General features: G+C 43.2%; 1 protein-coding gene across 8 annotated transcripts in view; it reads right to left on the reverse strand.

Moving 5' to 3' along the window:
- Positions 1-874: 874 nt before the first annotated feature.
- VPS54 (VPS54 subunit of GARP complex) overlaps positions 875-25,551 on the reverse strand; it is a 53,750-nt gene continuing 29,073 nt past the window's right edge. For 6 of the 8 annotated variants that reach the window (XM_054194442.1, XM_054194440.1, XM_054194441.1 and 3 more), the window contains 14 exons: positions 23,292-23,347; positions 21,343-21,439; positions 20,501-20,838; positions 18,474-18,603; positions 17,833-18,014; positions 16,934-17,046; positions 15,537-15,600; positions 13,676-13,781; positions 9,931-10,018; positions 8,255-8,376; positions 8,063-8,143; positions 4,320-4,427; positions 3,276-3,370; positions 875-1,270 (listed from right to left, as the gene is read on the reverse strand). In XM_054194442.1, coding sequence (XP_054050417.1) covers positions 1,165-1,270; positions 3,276-3,370; positions 4,320-4,427; positions 8,063-8,143; positions 8,255-8,376; positions 9,931-10,018; positions 13,676-13,781; positions 15,537-15,600; positions 16,934-17,046; positions 17,833-18,014; positions 18,474-18,603; positions 20,501-20,838; positions 21,343-21,439; positions 23,292-23,347 — 1,686 coding nt within the window. In that variant the 3' untranslated portion in view covers positions 875-1,164. Of the gene's footprint in view, positions 1,271-3,275; positions 3,371-4,319; positions 4,428-8,062; positions 8,144-8,254; positions 8,377-9,930; positions 10,019-13,675; positions 13,782-15,536; positions 15,601-16,933; positions 17,047-17,832; positions 18,015-18,473; positions 18,604-20,500; positions 20,839-21,342; positions 21,440-23,291; positions 23,348-25,551 lie in introns of those variants that run through there. The other 2 variants (XR_008465297.1, XM_054194444.1) reach the window with 2 other exon arrangements.

Below are 25,551 nucleotides of genomic sequence, written 5' to 3' on the forward strand. Positions count from 1 at the left end.
CAATGAATGACATCCGTTATGCTAACAGATAAGCAAGCATGCCTGTCCGAAGGAACCCATAGGCACGCGCACGCTGTAGCCCATCACACGTAATGGTCGCAGGGTTAGGCACTCGGACTATGGTTCGGTAAAGAGGTGTGAGGTGAAATACGCAGGCACTTTGATGTAGTACTGGCATCGTCCAGTCTTAAAAGGTAGTATTAAAAAAACCTCTTTGATAAATTAATTTCGGTTGCACCTTCCTTAATGGCGCAACGTTTTAGAAGCAGCCTAAAAACTTTAAAATTCTTCCTGCCCTGTTTTCTGTGGCCTCCTCTGTCTTAATACACAGGGGTTTTCTGTTTGTAAAGTGGTGGAGCACTTGGCTGGAACGCTCCCTGTCCTTACCCTGTGCTCAGCGGGGTGGGGAGCTGCAGGAAACCAGCCCCACACCTGCCTTTCTCCTACCTTCCGATGCCACCGGAAGCCCACTGTCACGTTGTCAGTGCTAACGAGGATAGCTTCACAACTCCATCCTGCGGGTAATGGCTTCAGTCAAATGACAGATTATTAGAAAAATCGTATCTTCAGATGGCAGTTTGGAGCCCAGCTGCAAGAAATCCCCTGAAACAGGACTACTCCCTAACAAATCTGAATCCTATATATGCAAGCAATCAAAAGACATTTATTTATATAAAGTTCTGTAAAAAAATAAATTTTAGAACAGCATCGTTTCATAGAGAAAAAACATTTTCTACAGAGTTCCAACTGCAAGATTTTTATATTGTACCATCATTAAATAAGGTGGGACACCGTGTGAATTTCATTGCACTAGAAGAAATGCAAAGCATCTTTTTAATATAAAGATATACAGAGCACTCTAGACAACTACAGCTGTGTTACAGCTATGTGTTCTTTTGGATTTGGTCCAAAGAAACCTGAGTCTGTTTCCAGAGAGAATGAAAAAAAATAATAATAACATTGCACAGACAGCTGATCACTTGTTTCTTGCTGAAGGACACTGAAAAGATCACTCCCTGCAGCTCACTCTGAGTCTAGTTTTCCCCGACTATCAATAGTGCCCTTTCTCGGACTCCGGTCTTAAGTATTCACCTCACAGTCGTCCCGCTGCTTAGAAGAAAGTCGGTCTGTTGTCAGAGCCAAGCGACAGCTCCCAGTGGATCATCACCTCTTCTGCTCCCAGATTTCAGCCATGTTTAGGTCTAAGTTGTTAAGGCCTTTCAGGGCTTGAAGGTTTCCAGTGTAAAAAGCTACATCTGAAGTCACCAGTCTGCAGGGAAACACACAACGGGGTTAGCACCTGGAGGGAGCGCAGCTGCCTGGAATAAGCAGGAAAACAACCAGGCTCCGTTTAAGAATTGAGCACGCAATTACAACAATGCATGTTCAAATACTGGGCCTGCATTAAATGTTTTAAATATGAGTTCAGAATAGGTTTTTAAATATCAATTCAAAGCCCCGTACTATGGAGGTGATATATTTTACAGGAGTGACAGATACACGATTACTGCTAGCTGTATAACTATATGGCTGTAAAACTAGTTATATAGAAATCAAATGACGAGCTCAAAAAACAAAAAGCAGGAACTGGGCAGCTAAAACTTCTATTCCCTTGCTGTAATCCCACATTTATCTTGACTTAAACCCCTGCCTTCCATCGCAACTCAGAATATTAATTATTGCAACATTACCTTCTGTATTCTAGAAGGTTAAGGTAAAAGCAACTAAAGTGCAACATTGTTTGTAACATTTATAGGGAGTTAAAATCCCTCATAGGTTGTTGAAACATCAGGGGATGACAGAAACAAGATCTTGGTGGTTCCAGTTAGAAAGGAGCAAGATGTAGGCATAAAAGTTGTATTTTCACAGTAAAAAATTAACCGGGAATCACAGACCTGGATTTTTACTATTATTACAGGAAAAAAAAAAGCAGTTTAAAATAGGGTGAGGCTGAGAAAAGCATGTTAAAAACTAGGTCAGTGAAGACCGCTGGAACAGCAGCGAGTGAAATCCAGCGTTTGATGTTTCCCTTCTGAAAAGGCACCGACGCCGCGCTCCCGCGGAGCTGTGTTCTGAAGCGCGTAACTGCTGCCATAAAAGAAACAGAGTCGGGGCATTCCTGTTCCCAGCTGCAGCCGAGAGACCCTTCTGGCAGCCAGGATGGCTCTGCTGGGAAATGCAGCCCCGGTACGTCACCAGGAATGCCTGCCCCGACCCGCCGACCAACAAGGGATGCGTTCACGCCATCTGAACTGAAAGGAGCAGCAGTGGGAGGGCAGGGGCGCGCTGGGTAGGGCTGGGCTAGAAACCCCGGTGTGCGTGCAACGCTCCCCGACGCATTCCGGGTGCTCTCATTTCAGCTGGGGCTCCCATTCAGCAAGCTCGTGGCTTACAAATACCTTAGTCAGTACCAAAGGCAACTGGATGTTGTCTTGGGAATACCCCACAAGTACAGAAAACCATTTCAAATAAGCTTATTCATCCTTGTACTCTCTGAAAGAGTTTAAGCAGGAGAAGTAAGAATAAACTGGACAGGAACAAAACTCTCCTTCATTCCACAACATATAAACTTCCTTCTCCGGCTTCTTCAACCCAAGACAAGTCTTTCTTGCATGTGGGTAGGCTGACTGGATTTCACCCCTACCACACTGCAAATAAATGTCCTGCGGTCATTAAAAATTATTATAAACACCACCTTTTCAGGGGAAAATCCAACTTAAACTAGGATTGAGCCTGCAAGAGGCTGTACGCTTTCCTGGGAGGTGTGGGACGCCAGGGACAGCGCTCGGGAGAGATACCACTGACCTGGTTTTGGGCTGGGGCAGGAAAGGGGAAAAGCTCTGTCAGCATCACCTCCGTTTCAAATCTAGTTCTGCTGTAAAAACAATTCCTGTATAGAAGCTGCCCATGGCACTGATTAAATACCATTTTTCCTATTTTCATTTTGTTAGCACCATGAGTCATCATCCACGGTTCAAAACTGCTTCATGAATCACCCAATTCTTGCAAATTAAACTGTGGCTACTGCTGCCACTCAACAGGAGAAAAAGCAATCCACAAACCAAGGGAACCTCATAGAGGCAACGCATGAGCAGGCTAATTGCATTCCGAGTTACTACGGAAAGGCACAAGTCACGTCCTTTCCTGTAAGAAACCTCCAAAGGGGACATTCTAAAACACGGAGCGTGGCTGCTTTCTGCACTCAGAGCTTTCGTGCAGAAGACAAAGCCTGCTTACTTAAACCAAGCAGTAAAAAAACAAGCGCCCCAACGTACCCGTTCAGAGGTCCTCCATCATTGACCACGTTTAGGTGGGCCAGCTGCCTCTTCAGGTGAAGTTTGTAGCTTGCGTTAATTCTTAAAAACAACATCTAGAAGAAACCAGAGAACCAGAGTAAAGCACCATCCCCGCGCTCGCATCACTGCCTACAGAGAGGAAAAACGTCGCAAACACCATAAATCACTGATCTTTGGGGCTGTTTTTGCAATTCATGTGATTTTCGCCTTCTGCCCGTCCTTCCGCCTCCTAATCTTTCTGGCCACATACAACAGATAACGCACGGGCCAGGGTACACCCTCACTTATTTGTTATGTGTCGCGCTTGGAGGACACGTTGTTTGGAGCATGAATTTTCCTTCCCTGTTGTCTGAAGCATCTATCAACTTGTACACTAAGGCTAGAAGATTAAAAAAACCAAACTCCTTCCTGTACTATAACCGTTAGAAGTCTTTTTTTTTCCAAGAGAAAGCGTGAAAAACAGTTTGAAGGGACCGTTTAATTTAGCGCAAAAGAGGAACTAGAACTTAGTGTATTCAGTGACCGGATCAGTCCTTCCTGTCCTTCAATTTACAACTCTGCAGTAGCAAAAACTGCAGCAAAAATACTGAAAAAGCACATCTGGTACAATTTGGCTGCACAATACTTTTAGGGACCTTTGGAAGCCACTCAGTTTGAGCAGCGTCGCAGAAGAATTCCCAAAAAGGGCTGTACTCGACCCCCAAAGTGCTGCCATTTGTGTAGACTTTCAGCACTAATTCCTGAATGGAAGATTGACCTCTCTAGACATTAAAATTCAACTCAAAAGGCTGGAATCAGTCTTTTTTGTGTGTCTCATCGCTCTCCCTGCCACATCCCAACACTTCAGTTCAGTCCGAACTGTCTGCGTGACTGCTGCCAACCCCTTTAACGTGTGGGTTCCACAAAGACTCAAAAAAGAATTCCCGCCCCCCCCCCGCCAGCTGAAGCAGAAGTCTCTCTTGTTACCGAGTTCATGCGCATTTGCAAGGGCGGTGTTACATGAATCTCCGAAATAACATTCACCTGAGTTTGCTCCTCGGGAAGGAGATCATATATAGCTTCGTGCATCTTCGCCATTTGCTTGCAGATATTCCTGAAGCACGCTGAAGGAACGGGAGCTTTCACTTCATACTGGAAATAAAACCACAACCAGTTACTCCTTTCTACCACTTTAGAACAGTTTATATAGGAGAGTTTCCAACAGCCTTCTGTTCTCAAGGCCTGCGTCACCAATGACATCGTGAATCAAGGTTCATTTAGCAAATCACAAATTTAAACAGTCACTGGGCGTGATCTGATTGAACCGAGGACTCACACCATACAGTCTCTTAGCACTTCTCGCTTTACAAGCAAACAGTAGCATTCAAAGCGGTACGAAATGTGAGGATTTCCCAACTTTGGCTACTCTTCTGCGTTAGTTTGAATTGCTTCTCTTGCTCGTTACTTTCTGTTGGTTTCCCTTTCCCTACAAATGAGAGACGCAGCGAGATCAACCCGAGCCAGCTGCGCAGAGGCACGCTGGCTGGCCTTCTCCTCTCCTTCCGATCGGCCTGAGTCAGTGACAGACGAGCAATTCTACCTCCTCAAGTACTTCAGGAGACAAACCCTTTTGTTTAAGATCATATACACCCAAATTTCTGGAAAACAAACAAACAAACAAACAACCCCAAGGAAAGCCTAAAGAAATGGAAGCTCCTGAAAACTCAATACTGGCCATTAAAAAAAAAGAAAAAAAAACCCACAAAAATGCTGCAGAAACACTTTGGAAAACAAAGTCGAAAATTTCCCTTCTCCCAGTGACCGAAATCCAAGAAACAAGACACTGGAAACCACCAGACAGCAAGAAATTTGCTACAAAGGGCACACGATTCTTACACCCCCACCCTGGACAGGGAATATCTGGATGTGATTTCAGAAGCACTTTGAGAAACTGGTTCCAGGAGGAGCGAAGGCAGCTCTTCAGTTCCTGCCGGGGAGGCTGCGCTAGCACTGGCCGGGGTTCAGCGCTGGTAGGTGGCCTTTGGTAGGGTGATACTTGCCCGCAGTGCCTTGCACAATTCACTGGAAGAGCTGAATCATTATAACTAAATTATTTACAAACACCGTGGGAGCAGATGCTCTCTCTTAGGCTAGCCTGGGTTGTGAAACAGAACAAAGCTTGCCTGAGTGCGAGAGGAAAAAAAGAAACGGGGAGTTTTGAGAAAGTCTTTACGGAAAAGCCAAACCGACGACCTAATTTTGACGGGAGAAGTAGCAGAAAAAAAAATAGTGCTTACTGCTCCAGGAGCCCTGCTCCCCGCGTGGGACAACCGCACAGCGGACAGGATCGTGCCTCAAGACATGAGGGTTAGGCAACAAACGATTTACAATTCACCAGGACGCTGTAAAGCCAACGGGAACTGGCAAGCTGCGGCAATGGCTCTTGCATGACTTACAGACAAATCAAAACCTTCACCGTTGACAGGGGAAAAAGCAACAGCACCGCAAAGAAACATGAGCTCCAGCCCGGCAAGCTCCTGGCCATTTTTATCTCCAGCTGAGGTCAACAGCGTGGAACACCACGAGGGATCAGACAAAAATTTACTGCTCTTCTGTCCAGACAGTCACAAGATGGCAAGCTCCAAGAGAAGCTAAGAACTTGCACCGGATTTTTTCCATGCCCATTTATCCCTTTTGAAAAACCTCCGCCTTTTTCACTTGTTAATTATAGCTGTTAAATACCCTCGGTCCCATTTGATCTCCCTGCCCAAGTTACAGAGAGATGCTGGGCAGCGTCCGTGCTGCCACGGGACGCCTCGCTGGGCGCGCAGCCTCAGCGCCTCTCCCACCCAGCTCCCAGAGGCGAGCAGAGCCTACAAACGCAGAAGTCACTTGCCCACGTTACCCAAGTGCCGGGTCAACGTCCCACCTACCGGACCAAACTGCTTGTCTCCTACAAAGCAGGTTTCTAGACTGCAATGTTTGTTTTTAAAGCACTGCTATGAAACTCGCCTGCTTGCTCAGTCAGATCTACAGACTTTAAAGCAGATGATCACTTTATCCACTGGGCACTGAAACGTTTGGACTTTCACAAAAAAACACAGAACACAAAGACCACACTGACATGGTTGCACTGACATGCCCATTTGCACATTTCCTGTTTTTATGTTCTTTGCAGCCTTCGGTGCCAAGATTTCATTATTTCAGGAACGAGACGAGCCAAATTATGGGGTATGTTAGGAATGGAGGCAAATCAACACGTGGTCTCCTTTCCTCCTCTCCTCTGTGGGTTGCATTCACGCGAGCCAGGCTCTCTCACTCCAGCCTTGAAGAGCTCTAAAGGACAGGGATATTCTCAATTTACACCTCACGCCAGCTACAAGGGGAAAACGGGCTGTAAAGATGGAAGGAGAGCAAGGGATGCATACTTACTAACTACCACCAAGAACATCAACCATGTTACTGGTTTATTGTGGGCTAACTTGTTTAGTATCAATAATCGAAACTCTGGCATTTGCCTTTTATTTTCAAGAGATAAGAGGTAAAGTGACCAAAAAGCCATGTTACTTCACAGAACAAGTATTTTTATGTGGGGAAAAAAGCCCAAAAAAGCAGCAGACCACTATTTGGATCTTTAGAAAAGGGCATAGACATGTTTTCGAAAGTGTAAACACAACAGGGGATGGGGAATCCTAATTTAAATGCTTTGGCTTTTTCCCCCCTGTAAGTTTGCATAATGCTACTTGATAGCCCAAAGAAACATATGAAAAGAAAAAGCACAATGTAAAATACACAATAAAATGATAGAAACAGCAAGGAAGACAGCAATGCTGCCTGTTAGAGCTGCCTCACCGCAGCCCCCGTCAGCCTGTCCCCAACCTGTGCCCCACCAGGGAGATGCCGTCTTTTCTCATGAGCTCCTACAAGGAAGAGGGTCATCATCAATCAATCCTCTCTCTAAACAATTAATTCATTTCTCTCATGGAAGAGCTGCTTAAAAAAAATAAAAAATAAAAAAAAAGACCATCAGATCCAAAGCAAAACACTAAGCTTTAAAAGCTTGTGTACTTTATCTGTGGGATCTGTGGGCACAGGAGGTCCCCTCTTGGGGCAGCCTCTGTCACTGTATTCCACCTTGAGGTGAGTCACAGTGAGCGGATCCAGCCCAGGACCAACCTGTTCCACTGAGGAGTGCTCAAAAACCATTAAGAGCGCTTCATGGGACAGCTATTAACACCTCTACACAGGGGAACTGCTAAGTGCAGGCTTCTAGTCCCCAGGCCTGCGGCCCAAGAGATGGGCTGGTCCTTCCCCTCCAAAAACTCTTCCTCCTCAGCAGTTCTGTCGCTGTTTCCTCAGCTGCAGGAAATTACACGCTCCCCACTTCCAAAGAGGCACCATCGGGAAGAGCAGGAAATGGGAACTGGCTCAGCCTGACTGCAGACGAGAGCTGTTGGTGGATAAAACTGCTGAGGGTAGAAGAGCACTTCAGTTTCTAAACACCAGAGCATCTGCTGCAGCCAAAGCATCGCCGTTACTGCTGAAGGACTAAACGAACAGGTTTTTTTTTTTGGTGGGGATGAAGGCCAATGACACCCAGGTGGCAAATGTTAAGACAAAACACATTCACAAGTACAGCACAGAACTTTGTGTTTATACGATGTAAAGAAGTTCAAACAAGTCCCAATTAGGAAAGTTTAAGACTCCACTTGAAACATCTAGACTGCAGACGAGGAGACCTCCAATTGCAATTTAGAGAGCGTATAATTATTTCCATAAATCATTACCTTGGATAATAGTTTGTCAAATAAGCTATCCATTATGGCAACGAGCTTTGCTGAAATTTCAGCTATGTGGTCGTGATAATCCTGTAATGGAAGAAAGCAGCTTTTATTTACCAGCTAATGGCATTCATATTCTTCAGAGCACAGTTGAAAAGCAGAACTTTGCGTTTAATTAGGAAATGCCAAAAGAATTACCTTCGTAATGTGGTCAAAATGCCTGAGCATGCTAAACTGCTTCGGCTGCAGTCGAGCTTCAAAATGAGCCCTGATAATAGGAATGTAGTGTACGATTAGCTGTAGGCAACGTGAAGAAAGGGCTGTAAATCCAGAAGCCAGAGAGAGGGAAAGAAAAATAACTTAATTATTACACAGGAAGAGCAATTTTGTATCTCCTTACACATAAATAGCAGATCTGACACAATTTAACGTTTGGTTTGTTTTGGTTTTTGTTTTTTAAATAAAAGGAAGTAAGCATTTTCCACTGGGACACCCCGCCCAGTGAAGACACCAGACTAGTACCTGGCTATACACACCCGGCTTCCGTAAGATACGGGATAAGGGACTAATTTTACAAGAGGCTTTAAGTGTCTACTTGACATTTTGAGCCCGAGCACACGCAGACCTCAGAGAGATCTCAAAAGATCTGACTCATCAGCTACCTAACCTCGGCAGCCGTGTTCTCAAGGCATCGATATTTCTTCTGCAGGAGGTGTACATAAACACCCTGCCCTGCCAGTGCTGAGCTGCCCAGAGCCTGTGGTGCCGGCAGCATTCCCAAAACTGAGCTTCTCCTGTGTCCGACAGGGCCTGAGCCAGCAGGAGGACACGCGGTGCTGCCAGTGCGGTCTCCGCACCGGCCAAGCAAAGACCCGGCCCAGCTTTTCTCTGCTCACTTGTGTCTGCTCCAACACTATGGCCCACGCCCCCTGGGGGGAAGCCATTCCCTTTTAAAAAGGAAAAGGCAGGCTGGTAATCGGGACGCCCTGAAACATGGGAACTGCAAATTCAAACACCTGCTTCAACCCATCAACTAAAGGCTCTGAATTTCAGGAGATAGTTTAAAACTGGGGATCTTAAGTAACGTGTCAGACATTTCTGTAGCTGGGCACCTAGCTCTCCCTGGCTTTTCAGAGCAGCTAAAGCAGTCCAGGCGGGTAACTCAGGGCTGGCAATTCAGCTGAACAGCTGCACACTGAAAATGAGAAACTCTAATGCCTAAGTCATAGCTTGAATTCAGCACAGAGCCCGAAGTTACCTGACAGCGCTGGGACGTCGTTCAGCCACATAAAGACTAACTATTCAACTCCGAGCCACACACAGAAATCATTTAACACGTTACTGACATGCGGTTATAACCTGCAGGAGCTGTATGTGGACACGGTGTTACGGAATACAGCACCACAGGGCAGACGGGACAGCACGGCTCAGCAAAATGCAGCGGGAGACAGGGGTTTGGCCGCGTTCCTCGACCTACCTCCCTCCAATCTCAAGATCTGAACACTAAGCAGCTCCCATGTGTGCTGAAGTCACTGCTGAAAAAGTAACTACACATTCCTGCAGTCAAAACATTTTCATGGAAAACTTGCTAGCCTGTATCTTTGTTCTTACATTTCCTTCCCTGAAGCTTTACATTTAAAGTGATCCAGTAGACAGCAAAGGAATTTGATGGATTTTATTGCACCCCTTCACGAGACTAGCTTTTATACATGTTTTACCCCCTAACCAGCAAGGTGTTGTCACTGTCTGTGTTCCATGCACAGCACCACAACACAAACGTAGCTTATCATAAATGTTTAGGGCAGTTTTGTGTTTGTTTTATTTTAAACAGGCAGGAGAACAAGCTTTGACATTTTAAATATAGAAACCCATACCTAGGTTTTTTGTAGTGATTGTTTTCAAACCAACAACTTGTAACGCACCAGCTCCAAGCACTAGTTGGCAACTTCTAGAGTTGAAATACTGTGAGAAACAAAAAAGAGAGCGAAAATTTATGCTGACTCTGTAACAACTACACATAACCACAGTTCAGAAATACCACCAATAGAATTCTGCAGGATTAAACAGATTATTACAAAATAAATGAAGGCCAGTACCAGAGTTTCACATACTCCTTGCTACAGAAGAGTCCACGACTATTAACTAGTAAGACAAAAGAACTTTTCTCAGTAGTCACTGGCTCGTAGTATTTTTTTGACTCGGCTTATGCTAAAAGCACTCAAGGCAGTGTTTCAACAGAGGGAAGCAGAAATACTGTTATTAAAACCACAGTTAGCTGCTCAGTGATTTCAATTCAGGGACTAATTTCTGCTTCTCTACCAGACCTTTGGGTGAGGCTTCTCTCAGTGTGAAAGTAAAGCAGCAAGTCAGCCTTGCTGCAGACTAGCTACGTTCAGCCCTACTTTGAAAGCCATACGCAAGAATGGCATTGTAATAGAAACGTATAAAACATACTTCTCAAGCCAGGGCCTTGGGTGGAGTGAAGGGGAAGGATCTCACTAGTTTTGCTAAGTAGAGTAGACAAGTGTAATATCAGAATGGAAAATATCAAAAAAACAAGTTTCTGCTCTGGTTCTAGACCTTCCCCACTGCTGATGTTAAAGAAAACTTGAAAGCACTGAAACTCACTGCTGCCGAGGTGCCTGAATCTGTGTTTGTAACACTCCAATATGTGGAGATGAAGAAATGATGCACAGAAAAGGTCAAGCCATTTCAAAACCCAATTGTGTAAAAATTCCAGGTATAGTGGACAGCTCATGGCTTGATGTTCCTAACATAGTTCCAGGAGAAAAGAAGTTACCATTAAATGCACACAGGCCAGCAAGGTCTCTGGACAGTAAGACAATTCACAGAAGCACAGAATGGTTTGGGTTGGAAGGGACCTTAAAGATCATCTAGTTCCAACCCCCCTGCCATGGGCAGGGACACCTCCCACCAGACCAGGCTGCTCAAAGCCCCATCCAGCCTGGCCTTGAACACCTCCAGGGATGGGGCAGCCACAGCTTCCCTGGGCAACCTGGGCCAGTGCCTCACCACCCTCACAGGAAAGAATTTCTTCCTGATATCCAATCTAAATCTACCCTCTTTCAGTTTGAGGCCATTGCCCTGAGTCCTATCATAACACTCCCTGATCAAGAGTCCCTCCCCATCCTTCCTGTAGGCCCTGTCAGCATATTCTGTCTTATTACGGAATTCTGCTCCACCACCATGTCTTGAGACATCAGATACTCTAGACTGGCTCAGGTGATGCAGTAAAGACGGAGGAGCCATTGCTGCTGTCCCCGATTCCTGCTGTGAATGGAAAGCAGAAGTCCCAGGGCTCATGTTTGAACAGAACTGTCCTGTTGACACCAGGGTGGAAACTGGGAGGCAAAACCTACAGAGAGCTGACCCTTTCTCTTGCACCTGAAGAAAGATTCACAAGGAATTGTGACAAGGTTGCCCTGCAGCTTTTGTCTGCAACACAGAGCATTTCCCTCACCTAGAGCTCCTTTCTGAGGTGGCCACAGTCCTGCTTCACAGGTCTTGCTTCACGATAATGCAAGAACAAACCCAAGATTTCAACCCTCCTTGAGTAAAAACTGGAAAAAAATTTTCTGGCTATTGCCTGGAGTTAGTGACAGAACTCAGGACCAGAGAGGATATGCCGTGAACACCACACCCCCGCTCTGAGCTGCCAGAGTGGGATACCCAGGGCCAGAAAAGCGACCCAGCTACAAATGATCTGGAGCTACGTGTGGCTCCTGGCCTGAGAGCGCCATCATCTACTCTGCTCTCAGAAGAAGTCAGGATCTGAAACTCTCTGACGTTCACTTCATCTCCTCCTGAAAAGCAAGACCTTTCCTTATGCCTCCTGGTGGACTTGAGAGGTAGATCCACTGAGCCAAAGACAGATATATCCTACACAGCCTAAGCTCCTCCGAGGTGTTTAGCTCAGGTTAACGCCATCTCATTGACGGCATGGCAGATGCTTAAAACCACTCTCTAGAAAGGATGATAGACACTCGTACTCTCCCCCTGCCTTTCATAGATATTGCTGTTACCAGATGGCCTGCTGCAGTCAAAGCAGCAAAGAAGTAGCGTGCCTGAAACATCAAAAGAGCAATACCCCCTCCTTGTGACTGTGCAGAGGAAAGCATTTCTGCATTCCGGCTCTGTGGCTGCCAGCCTTCTCCTGCCTGCACCTGCTAAACAACTCCAGTAATTATGATTGCATTTTTGTTCGTACACTGGTGTAATTTCACTCTGGTTGCAGACAAAGTCCAAAATAGCCCAGAATTTCGTTAACCTGGGAACACTTTGCAGCTTCCATCACAATAAAGACTAGCTCTCGCAACCTTCAAAATTTGCTAGCTCTGACAGCTATCAAACAAAAAGTGTAGTGACTTGCAAGGACACCCTTGAGTGGCTCTTATTTTGTTCAAAGTGTAATAAACGATCTTCATTTTTGCTAGCTGTTCTCGTCACCTCTCCAATTGATGGCACCGCAATACAATAATTAAACTGCACACCATGTTTGAATATCAAGGAATAAAACACAACTGACATAGAGCTAGATACAAAATACGGAAGGGAGAGAGAAGTAAGACAGAGATGCAAATCTGGCCAAGTTTAAGGCATCTGCTGCTATTCTGCCTGCCTGTGAAAAGGTGCTGCAAGACTTGAGTGAAGCTGCTGCTGGAGAACAAGAAGCAAAGAGGGGCATGGCCAGGCCCAGGCTGACGGATCCGCAGTGGATACTGCTCTGAAAGGGGAAGGTTTGCGGATGAATCCAAATGATGACTGCAAGGAGGAGTGATCCTGCATCTGGTTATTCAGGTAAGAGCTACCAACAGGAAGATTATTTAAAGGTCTATCTCCTAGGGTGCATTTCCCGTCCCCCACCTTATGTAAAATACACTTTTGGAGAGTAGAAGCTGTTCATCTTTTATCAACTATGCTTATATTCACAACTCTAATACCTGACATAATCTTGAAATTAACCACTAGGCTTTGGAGCCTATATATATATCTATATATATCACAGTTTTAAGGTGCATTTCACATGCTCCTTTTATTATTGTTTACTTATATTACCTTGCAGTATCTGTGCTTTACCAGCTTTCCTCTTCTCTACTGAGAAGTAAATGACAAAAAGGTCCCGGTCTTTCATCATCTTTACATTTTACAAGAGAAGCTTCATCCCATACTATTTTTCATGCTTCTACTGACTATACCTCTACTGACTTGTAAAAATCAAGGGACTCATTTCCTTCCTGAATATAGATATATCTTTGTGGCATCTGGGATCAAATTGTTTTTTCTTCAGCAGCATTAATCCTACCCCCAGCCTGAAGAGCAGACAGCTCTGACAAACACTACTAGATGGGATTTCCAATATTCCAGGTGAACAAGAGGAAAGACAGCCTTCCCGAAGTCAATTCACGCAACCAATTGCATTTTGAATGCCCTTAGCTTAAAAGGTCACCTCATGGCACAGTAACAAATGCAATAATTTCTAGACAATTTATATCATTTATATGAAATCATAAAAGCATGTGAAGCATTACAGACAGTAAGACACGTTCTCCACCCTGAATACCCGATTGCCCCCCCGGTACGGTACATTTGGAGTCATACCTTCAGTAAATCAGAGAGGCGGGTAAGCATGTCAGTGGTGATGGAAGGAATGTTATCCACACACTGGCAGTACTCAAGGATTATTCTTATTAACAGCAATACTGTCCTACAAGAGAGGAAACAGCCAAATACATCATCTCAGTGCACAGAAGGTATTCAAAAATCAAACACAGGCCAGTCACGTTTATAGAAAGCTACCTAATGCTACAGATTATAGCCTTAAATAAAGTAGAAATAAAATATAAAAGAAGATATACATGAAGATGGTTATAAAGAATACCCATTCCGCAGGGTGGCACGTGGAAAAAGTACTTAACGTACATGAGAGAAAAATCTCTAAGGTTCGTTAGTATATGTTTTTAATGTCCAAAAATGCTACTGTGGAACTAGAAGTCTTCACGTAGGTGTTGGCAGGGGACAAAAAAATCCCAAACTCCTTTCTTATACTACTGTACAATCCTGGCCAACTCTGAGCAAGTATAAAAATTCACAGAATGTAGACAACAACCACCACTGAAAGGATGTAATGAATGCTAAGGAGTCACAAACAGGAAAAGCAGCTGTGAAGAAACAGCACCAAATATTCAAAGGTGCTCAACACCTGTTATTTCCCCTGAATTCAGCAGGCACTGCAGAATTTGGGAGCTACTGGATGGAATTAAGAAGGCTCCACAAAGAGCAGGTACGGTCCTTTGAATTCAAATACACAGAAGGCAGGAAAACTAAGGCAAGATCAAACGTAAATTTGATTTAACTTCAAAAATTTCAATCTCTTTCTTCCTTTAAGCAGCAGAGTACAGAAACATGAATCAACTGAAAATAAACATCTTGAGAATTTTTGGGGAACATCTAGGCTTTTTTTTGTGAATGCATTTTATTTGAATAAATACAATGAAACTGTATGTAGAAGTGCGTAGAACTGAAACAAATATTTGCACCAACAAGAAGCTGACAACTGCTTCACAGAGCTAAATATAACAAGTTTCAAATGAGCAGGGATGGATTATCAAACACGTCGTCTATTAAGTAAACTTTATCCTTTAAAGCACATTCAAATGCTCCTAGCCAACCTGAAATGCTCCTTTGCAGTGGCTGGCACAAAGTTTTGAGAGGTCAGCTTCTGTTTCTAACTGAATAATGACATATCATCATGAAGCAACTCATAAAATGACAGCTGGTCAAAGACATTACGTAAATCAGAACTTTTCAGTTTGGGGTAAATTGACGTTAGGACTCTTGGGAGTGAGATCTCCAGGTTTTACTCCCTCCCCAAAACCACTCTCATGTACATTTAATGCTTAAGCCTCACAGTCTTCGGCATCACAGTGTGCTTTCAAATGAAAGTATGTGAGTGTTATATATTTTAAAATGTCTTTGATATAACCAGCTTTAAGAAACTACTTTCCAATCCAAAGCAATCAGGATACCATGAAATAGCATACGCAGCTTCTGAGATTGCCCATATCTTACTACTTCTTCTGAATAAGATAAGCAATCATGCAGAAGTGGACTCATGTATTTTGCCAGAGATAACCTATATTGCAAAAAATAACAACAGTGTGCTATGAAGACAAACCTGTATTTTCATGACTATGTGTTTTCATGAAATAATTGGAAAAAACCCACATTCAAACAAAACCATAAATTTCAGCCTAGACATTCAGAGAAGAAACAGTTTTTCAATGTACAGAAGAACTTGCCATGTTTTATAACTGTTTGGGAACTAAGGAGAAACTAGTCTGTGGAATGAGAGGGGTTTCTTTATTTAAATAAGATCGCTGAAGCTGTTAGTATTCATCACAGTTCTACTCAAAAGTTCTTGCCAACTAACCCACTGCTAATAGAAAAGAGTGCATCTTACCCAACTGTTGCATATTTTTGTCCTTCAACAATAAGGAATTCCGTTGGCTTTCTTTCTTCAGTAGCTAGACATTTTAGCAAGAAAGGAAGAGAGATCAATTGAAGTTAAAACAAGCACAAAAAATGCTAGTTTCTAGAAATACAGTGTTCACTTGCTAAGGCTTGGAAAAAACCCACAGTCAATCTTTAAAGCACTGCTCTCATTTACAATGTTTATTTTACAGTTGCTGACCCACCATAATTATTACAACCCATGAAGTTACTTTATTATCTACTGGGATTTTTGATCAAAAATCCCCCAAAGTCCCACAGTCATTATGGACTTAGAAACTTCAAATACAACAGGTTACATATAGAAGAAGAAAAGCAGAAAAAGTCGCTAGGTTTTCTACTATACATTCTCAAACGATTTGCTGTGCATATTAATATTTTAGCTTCAAACCACTTCTTCCTCAGGCTTCATACTAGAAGCTCTTACTGATGCAGTTTTTCACGCTAAATTTGATGCCACCAGTTTCCTATTTTCTTGAAGGAAGCTGCAAGAGCTTATTTTAAGGGCAATGGTCAATGAGCTTATTTTGGTGTTGTGTTCCATAATTGGAGTGATTATTGTCTAATACACGCTGACCCCACTATATTCCTTTTTAAGGGGTCGAGGTTTCTCCACTGTGATATTACCATATTTTCTTCCTTCTCATCTATTGCCATTTTCTTTCCCCTCTGTGTATGATTTCCTCCTGTTCTAGCTGTTCCCACACATTCATCACTGCAATATTGGATGAGAATCCTCACAAGGTAAGAACACATTACGCATTCCCATTGTGCACACGGGGAAATAGGGCAGGAGCAGAAAAAAGTGACTTGTCTGAGGTCGAATGAGGTTTCTGTGGCAAGGTAAATAATTGAGCGTACATGACTTTTCACTTCCATGAGCAGCCACATAGCATTCATTTCAACAACTGGCAGATAAAGTAGTGGGAAGGAGTAAGTTTTGTTTAACACAAGAAGAGCTGAGCACAAATACATGGTCCTCTGTCCCTCGCAACACTTCAGTGGTATGTTCTGGGGAAAGACTGAATGTATGCAAAGATTGTAAGCCTCTACACTGGGAATACTTAATAAATAAAAAAGTAGCTCCCTCCCTGTGCTAACACTTAGATGGGTTTTCAAAAAATAAATAAATAATCTTTTAAGGTCAGCACAAGAACTTTCAACACCAGTAAAAGAAAGCAAAAAGGGATAAAAAAAAAAAAAAAAAGGTATCAACTTCCTCATCATCACCCAGAAGACAGTGAGCAAACAGAGATCTAGAGCGACACTGGAATATGTCCCTCAACATTCAATAGCAGCATTTGCTGATATTAAATTCAGTTAACAGTAGAATTGCAAGATACACACCTGCTGTTTTTTTTTCAGGGAGAGAAATTCTGCCATCCGACACCGAATCGACAAGATCCTGAAACTCAGCAGGAACTTCAGCTTGCTTCCAGCGCTCATTGTCCAAGAGTAGGCTAAGAGTTATAAACACAAAAGAGAGGAGGCTGAGAAAATGAAATACCTTGTCTTGACACCTCTCTTGCCTGTATTGCTGTGGAATCAAAACTACAGTAATTTCAAAAAAAGTCAGTGGCCCCAAATATTATGTTTTTCATCTTCATTAGAAAGACGTGCCCAACAATTGGCAGTAGCAAAACAGAAAAGCACTGTGTCAGCCTGGAGATCTCACAATTTGTTCATTCAAGCTATCATAGGGGACAAAAGACTATACTAGGCAATAAAGATCCTTATGAGATCGCTGCCACTGAAGTAATGTGTAAACACTGGAGTTCTAGAAGCTTTTGATGGATGAGAGCAAAAAGACTTGATGTATTTTACTGGGAAGGCTGTTCCGCAAGTGTTTTGGTTTGCGTTATTTTTAGTTGTTGTTTTTGTTGGAGGTTTTCTGCGTTGGGTTTTAGGTTTTTTTTTTTAAACAGCTGGGAGTCAATTATCCTGAAGTTACTTAACCCGAGATAGAGTAATCCTGCCCTTCAATGTCAGTCCTGAGTACTTCCCGTAGCTATCACTGTCCTTATTTAGATAACTGTAGAACAAGTCAGCTTGAAGAAATTAAGTTATGAAAACAGTAAAAGTCTAAGCCAATTAAAAATAATTGGGTTTAATACAGTTTTTTCACCCTGTGCTCTTAAGTACAACTGGCTTACTAGTGTTCTTGGCAACAAAAGATTGTGTTTGCCTGGCATATGAATTATAAAATTATTCATGTAAGAATACAAAGATCTTCTACCCAAATATACCTTAGTTTTGTCTTCCTCTCCTCGTGGAACCTATTCACAAATCTGTTGGCTTGACTCTGAAGTGCTCCTCGCAAGGACATACTTTTCCTGCCGCAGATCTGCTCAGTATCTAAGATAAAGCCTTCCATCAAGCGAGAAAGAGCAACAAACTCGTTGGAATTCAGCTTCTCTAGGAAGCCATCCTATATATGCAAAGAAAAACATTGTAAGGAGACATACCACCACAAAAATTCAGAGATGTAAAGAAACATCTAGTCAGCATGTCTAAGGGCTACTAGTGTTTTAAGAAGCACATTATTTAAGCCTACATGGGACAGAGAAGGCAGATTGCAGTGCTAGCAGCTACCTTGTCATAGATATGCATTCTCTGCATGGAACTTCAAAGACAGCAAGTCAGAATATTAAAAAGGAAAAAAAAAAAAAGTAGCAGAAACCCATATTGCCTTACAATGACATGATACGTTAATGCTTGTGCACTCTGGGCATTCACATCAAGCACCTGTGGCAGCAGGAACAGTTACTTAATTTCAAAGGAGAATGCCATTTCAAAATTTTCACTCATTAAACCAGTAACTTGGGATGAGAACTTAATTCTCATTAAGGATGAGACACCAGCCAGCAGTCTGACCCCAGCTCCTTACCTTTGCTCTTGCCATGAGGAACTTGACTGAACGATCATGGCAGATATCAGAGGCATTATAAAGTAACTCTTGAATATTGTTTGCCAGCCTGACCAGTTCCAGGTCAGTCAGCTTCATGTCATCGCCGATCCTACAAATGACAGAACCAGTTGGTTGAGCATTAATTTACAAAAAAACCCCAGTATTTCTGCTCAAGGTTGAAGGAGGAAAGAGCCTTGCAGCAACTGTCAAATGCAGACAGTCAGTTAATCACCAAAGTCACCTTGTACAAATGGGATCTTCTAAGCTGCTGTCAATGTTATGTCAGTCCCTCTAACAAGGAAACGCACAACTGCACATCCTTATATTTTGTTTTAAATCCACATTATAATTGCTATTAATGGTCTAAGAGAAAACACGAAATAGCCATTACTAATACAATAAATATTACTAACATTTACTGCACTACAACTTACCCAGCTCCTATAACACTTGAGCATCACAAGTGTACGACAGATAAAACACAGCATTTTTCTTACAATGCAAGTGTAAGGCCTAAAATAGATACTTCTGCACTCCTCACCACCTTAATCTACAGGCAGTCATTCTGTTAGATCTTTAAACTTCAGGGTCCTAAATTGGTGCTTTTTAAAAAACCTTTTGCGATTTGTCTACTGTTTTGAGGCTAGCCCATAGCACAGCTCCACCATCCATGTAATTAGTTAAGATAACAATCTTCTGGTCCAGTGTGGCTGCTCAAGGGACTGACAGTATGAGAGGAAAGAGAAAACCCAGAGCAGCAACTAGACTAATATTGTTGTAGCTCTGTAATTTTATTAGCCTGCTCCAAACACAGAGCAGAGGTGCAAAGAAAACCAGAAGAGGGATGAAGCAAGTTCATTTTAGAGCAAAGTTATGCAACCCGCCTCAGAACCAACTTCATTGCTCGAGAGATCTAGCTGGGCAGTGTATTTTTAGCAAACTTGGCAAAGTGGTCCAGACCAGTTCAGATCCAACCCCCTTCTCCTTCCCTGCTCCTCACTGTAACCCTGGACTCCATGCTGTATTTCTCTTCCAGCATATGACGGATGTTTGGACATACAGAACTTGTTTTAGGCACAGCATATTTATTTTTAAATCTATCTGTTTCAGCCAGCATTGTGATTTGAGGGGGAAGGTCTCTACCAAAAGTCACAGTTGCTTGAACACACAAGAATAGCTACTTGAGTACCAATCAGGTAGAGTGAGCAGGCCACTTGCTATCTTCCATCTTTCAGCAGGGTAACAAGTGGTATTTCAATTTTGCTTCGTAGAACTCTGTATCCAGACATGCTGGCTTTTGAAGCTGCTCCTGCCTGAGTCTCACACACGCTATGCCTGGTTCTTTTAAAAAGGTAGCTCTGATTTCCAGCCATAAATAAGGTGTGCGTAAAAGGATGCCAAAAAGGTTACAACTGTGGAGTCTGGAGCACCACAGGGCAGAGCTGCCTATGTTACCAAAGCACTGAGATGGATTTATTTAACCATGCAAGTCAAATAGGTGACAATGAACAGCAGATTTCTCTCTAGAATTTATCAAGGTGTATTCCATGAAGCTGGCTTAAAAAAAAAACCAAAAAAAAAGAAAACACAGCCATAGGGCTCATGGACAGAGAACAGAGATGCTTTTGCCTGCTAAAGGCATGACAAACAACCCGTCTTTCATGTAGGCTAGACTGGCATCTCTCCTGCTCTCTGCGGAAGTGGGCTCCCCAGCAGAACAGACAGAGAAGGGACCCTTTTCTGTAAGAAGTGACGTGATCAGTACCTGTACCACTCCAGGCAGAGGTGAGAGCAAGGCAAGGAAATGGAACACAGGTGAGCTGGGGACAGCACAGTCTGATGGCAATCTCTAGCAGTGATGGTGGAGGGCCATTCCGCTTCACCTACCTAGGAAAGCACACTCCTCCAAAGCCATTTTTGTACTGTATCATCAGAAACAACCGCCTGCACCTAACACCTTGTTACTGACACGTTGCAAAGTTGAGACAGGCAGCGCATTTACTCACATCATCTCTACTCCTCCCGGAGTAACAGAAGACGAGGTTTGCTCTTTGCTGGATGACGAATCAGTAGTGCACTCTGGTTCAGAAACCGAATCACTGCTACAGGGCTCACTGTTTGGGGAAGTGTTTCTTTGAGAGGTAGTGTCAGCTGCTACAGGTGGGAGGTCCCCTTCGCTGAACGCATCGCTTATGAACATGCCTTCATGAGTCAGGTAAGCCACTTCTGTGTCCACTGTACTGTCTTTAGCAGAGTTCTTTTGTAAGGTGTCCTCCAGGTCTCTGGTTTTTTGGTTCTTGTCTAGAACCAAGAAAACCACGCTACGGATAGTATTTAACGTTGCCTAGAATCAAATATAATGTTTATTAAAAAAAAACACACACAAAAAACCAAACCAAAACCCAAACCCCTGTGCCACAAGCTTGCCCTAGAAAGAGATTTTCTTTTACCCACAAAATTAAACTAAATCCTGGCTTTATTTTCTATTGTGTAATTAGCATTTGGAGGCAGATCCATCAGTCTTTGACCGTAACCAATATCAGATGTTTCTGAGAATGGTGAAAGAAACCTCATTTGGAGCAATCTAACACATACAAAAGTTCTGTCCTAATCCCTAGCAGCTTGAAATGGATGTAATCAGGCAACAAGAGGTATTATCTTCTTCCCACTGCTCTCTTTGTTAGCAATAATCATTTTTGCCTTGGGTGCCGATATTCGCATATCCTTCTTTCAATCAGAAGTTTGAACTCTATAAGCAAAAACAACACCTTAAGACTTCAAATGGAAAGCAACTTTGTTCCATTTCGTGTCTGAACTATGTGAAGCGCTTGGTAAATGAATGTCTTACCTTTATTCTCTTGAGGAAGATGGTAAACTTAGAAAAAATATTCTTCAGTAAATCAAACCACTGAGGAAAATTCATCATCCTCATCTGGTCTGCAAGCCTAAAAAAAGAGCAGCATTCAGTAAACAGCAAATGTTTACTGGCCATGCTGTTTACTAGCACATAAAGAAAAAAAACAACCACGCTTTAAATGGAATTATAAATGTAAGGAAAACTGCGTAGACTTTTATCTGGCGGAACAACAGATATCACCTGAACAACAGTCACGATCAATACAATGTATGCAAGTGGAATGGGGAAGGAGGTATATAAAAATAAATTATACTAAAAAAATAAATGCCTCACATTTACCATTTATTTTTTCCAGGGCACAATGCTCTTTTCCCCGGGACAAGTATGTGTTACCAACAAGGGAGGGGGGTTAATAACATTTTCAAATATCACGTGAAAAAAGAAAACACACAAAAAAAATTTAAATTAAAATATTTTGCAAGTGTTACAAAAGCCATGTTATTAAGCCCATTTTGTTGCATTGCAATGAGACCACTTCTGCTATTAAAGTGCAAGTCAGCTGTTTGTGGCAAAGGGCAGAAAAGTCATTGACAGAACAAAAGTTAAACTCTGTAACACACAGTTAGGACCCAACTGCAGAATAGTAATCATTGGAGAATGGTGACCAAACATCCAATGTTTAAAAATGACCCCGTGCCCAGTCTTTTCCCAATTGGGGTATGAATCCCATGCAGATTCTGCCACTCACTTTGCTTTATCAGCTGGTCTGCTTTTATTATCTTGGGGTAACCTTTTCCTGCGCCAAATCAATCACAGAGCTACAGAGAAAGAGAAGCTAGCATGGGCCTCAAGCAGGGACCTCTGGAGGTGCCTTGTCCAACCCCTGCTCAATGCAGGTCCAACTAGATCGGGTTGCTCTGCGCCCTGCCCGGTCAAGGCTTGATTATGTCCCAGGACAGAGCTCCCACAGCCTCTCTGGGACCGTGTTCCAGTCTTTGACCATCCTCATAAGGAACACAGTTTTCCTAAGATTTAGCTAGCACTTCTCATCTTCCATCTTGTGCCCATTGCCCCTCATCCTTCTCCTGCACACCTCTGAGAGGAGCCTGGCTGTGTCTGCAGCTCTGTTATAACCCTCCCCATGGGATAGCTGTGGGCAGCTCTCCCCTGCGTTTTCCCCTCCCCAGGCTGGAGGGGGACCCAGCTCTCTCGGCTGCTCCTCCTACGCTCCATGCTTCAGCCCCCAACCAACCCCGTGTCCTCTGCTGGATCTCAATGCCTTTCTTGTTCCTCGACCTGCTGGCTATGCTAACACGGGCCATGTTGCAGCTGCAAGGACACACTGCTGGTCCATGGCCAACCAGTTCTCCACTGGGACCCACCAGGTCCTGCCCTGCAAAGCTCCTCTGAAGCCAGCCAGCTCGCTCCTGCCTCTCCTCTTGCAAGGGGTTGCTCCTTCCAAGACACAGAACATGGCATTTGCCTTTGTTGGGCTTTGTGAGGTTCCTGCCGGACCATTTCTTGGGTCTGAAACTGTCTGGTCTCCTCTCTGGATAGTTCCTGTTCTCATTTATGTGGGAAGTACTGAAACTACTGACACCTTTTAATACAAAATGCCAGATTATGACAACAGAGAATGCCTTCAAGTCGTTAAGAGATATGTGCCTATAGTTCATGCTTCATGCAGTGAGACTCACAGAATTTTAGTATTTATTTTAAAGGTAAGTTTAAGGTAACTTTAGAAGCTGAATGGGAAGGGGAATACACAATATTCTAACAGAGGAGGATAGAAGCATAGGCTTAAGGTGAAAGAGAAGGATAATCCTTAATTACAGGGAAATTTAAGCACAAATTAGAATAATAAATTTATCTATGCTATAAAGCATCCATCTCCTATCCCCACCCATCACCAAAAAAAAATAATCTGGCTGTATACTTACTTAACAACCACTTCTGTATCTATTTCTTCTATCTGCGATACCGTATTAACCACACACTGTCAAATTTAAAGGGAAAAAAAACAAAACAAAAAAAGATCTTAGCTTCCTTCTAACTGCTGCTGAGGTTCATAACATACACAATAATCCCCAAGTTAAAAAGGAAAAGTAAAATAATAAATGAAAGGCATATTTGTATCATTTAACAACTTGTTTCTCTAAAAACAAACAAACAAAAAACCCTAAAGAAACCCCCAAATCCAACCCCCCCAAATATCTATTTGCAAAATACAGATGATCAAAGTGTTCCCAACTGTGTACTAAGCTCTGGAGGGCACACTGGCTCCACCTCAAAGGGACATGTTTTTCTGAGCATGGATGCTAAGCGCTGTTTCAAAAACGTCTCTCAGGTCAGGTACTTAAGAATAGCAGCCGTATTCTTCCCCTTTCCCAAGTGACTGACTTCGGAAAACGTTGGTTGACTTCCTTTTCAGCTTTAAATCCAAGACTCGGGAACTAACCTTCACTGGAAGGAACAGCAGCAGGGAAGTGTGGAAGCACACACCTACAGTCCTGTGCTTTCCACTGTTAAGGCAGACCCAGTTTCACCTGCTCTCCTAGGAGACATGGTATTTGCTGTCTGCCTGTCCTCTTCACCTCCAGGGCACCACCTGCCTCTGTCCCTAGATTTCTCCACGTCTTTATGGCTACACTGTGGTCTTTCCTCAAAGGACAAGTGCTCTTCAACCGGTACACACAAAACTGGCCAGTTTCTTCAGGTCTCCAAAACAATCCATTTTCACTTCAAACACACGTGTTGTTTTACAGTGATTTCACTGCTCTCTGTTCACATTACTTGCAAGCCCTAGGTACAAATCAACTCCATTCGGACCGAATCAGGGGCTTTTCTCCCAAATGCCAATCAATACCCTGATCAAATGAGTCAGCAGCATATGAACTCATCTTGCCTTTAAGTGAATATGTACAATCCAAATGGTGACTGAGGGCCGCCATCTCAAGCTACGTGGGTTTTACCTGCCTTTTGATTAACGGTGGCCAGGAGAGATGCTTCTTAAAAACCACACCTTCTTCTTGAACTCTGCAGTGTGTTCAGTGCTTGCAAACCTCTGTTCTCTCACCTGCCTGGCACCTACTCAATACTGACCAAAAGAGCCCACCAACGCATTTGAACGGGAACCACATTTGAGATGTGGGAAGGAAGCAGTTCCCTTTATTAAGGAAAAATATCTCTTAAGAGTGGAGACAATAGGCCACAATGCAAATGCGCTGCACAAACCACACAGAAATACTCTGATTTTGCCTATTTTCTCTATTCAATAGAAACTTATATTGGAAATCGACTGAACTTCATCTATTACTGAGCAGAGGTAACACCTGAAAAATCCAACATAAAGGCAAATATTCCCACCAGAATGGGAAAAGCACTTTATAATCAAGAATGAGCAGAAAAACAGGGAGCACTACTTGCCTATTATCCAACTAAAGAGAGAACTGAAAGGAAAAAATGTCTCCCCATGGCTGCCCACACAGGCGAGTGAAAAGCTAATGGAGACTGATGGGCAGATGTTTTATCCTGGTGTTATTAATTCATTAACTTAAATTGTATCGGGATCAAATAAGAAAGAGCTCGCATCATCACCAAGTCCTTCCAAGAAGTAGCTGTGCAGTTGAACACATCACTGTCTTTTAATTCTGCCACAATATTTACTAGCAACACTGGCCTGTGTTATCTATACCCACCCATCACCACCAGATCAGCAGAACTGTGGGGCTGCAATGTGAAGTGGATTGGGAGTGCCAATCTGGCTTAAAATAAAATCTTAATAATAATAATGATGATGATAATCATCTTCCTCTTCCTCCAAACTTTTGAAAGCTGGGTTCCCAACTTGGTTCACAACACAGCTCTGAACAGCACACTATACTATGATGATAGGACAGTGTCTTCATCTGCTGGCAAACCCACCACCTGACTGTCTCCCAGCCTTTGAGATACAAATCAGAGGCGGTTCGTAACACATCAGAACATGACTCCTGAAATATTTTTGTGGAGAAAAACACCCCTTGCACAATATTCTCAAATATCAAAGAATCATAGAATAGTCTGTGTTGGAAGGGACCTTCAAAGGCCATCTACTCCAACCCCCCGCCAATGAGCGGGGACATCTTCAACTAGATCAGGTTGCTCAGAGCCCTGTCCAACCTGACCTCGAATGTTTCCAGGGATGGGGCATCTACCACC

Source organism: Rissa tridactyla, chromosome 3 (genome assembly GCF_028500815.1).
Source record: "Rissa tridactyla isolate bRisTri1 chromosome 3, bRisTri1.patW.cur.20221130, whole genome shotgun sequence".
NCBI lineage: Eukaryota > Metazoa > Chordata > Aves > Charadriiformes > Laridae > Rissa > Rissa tridactyla.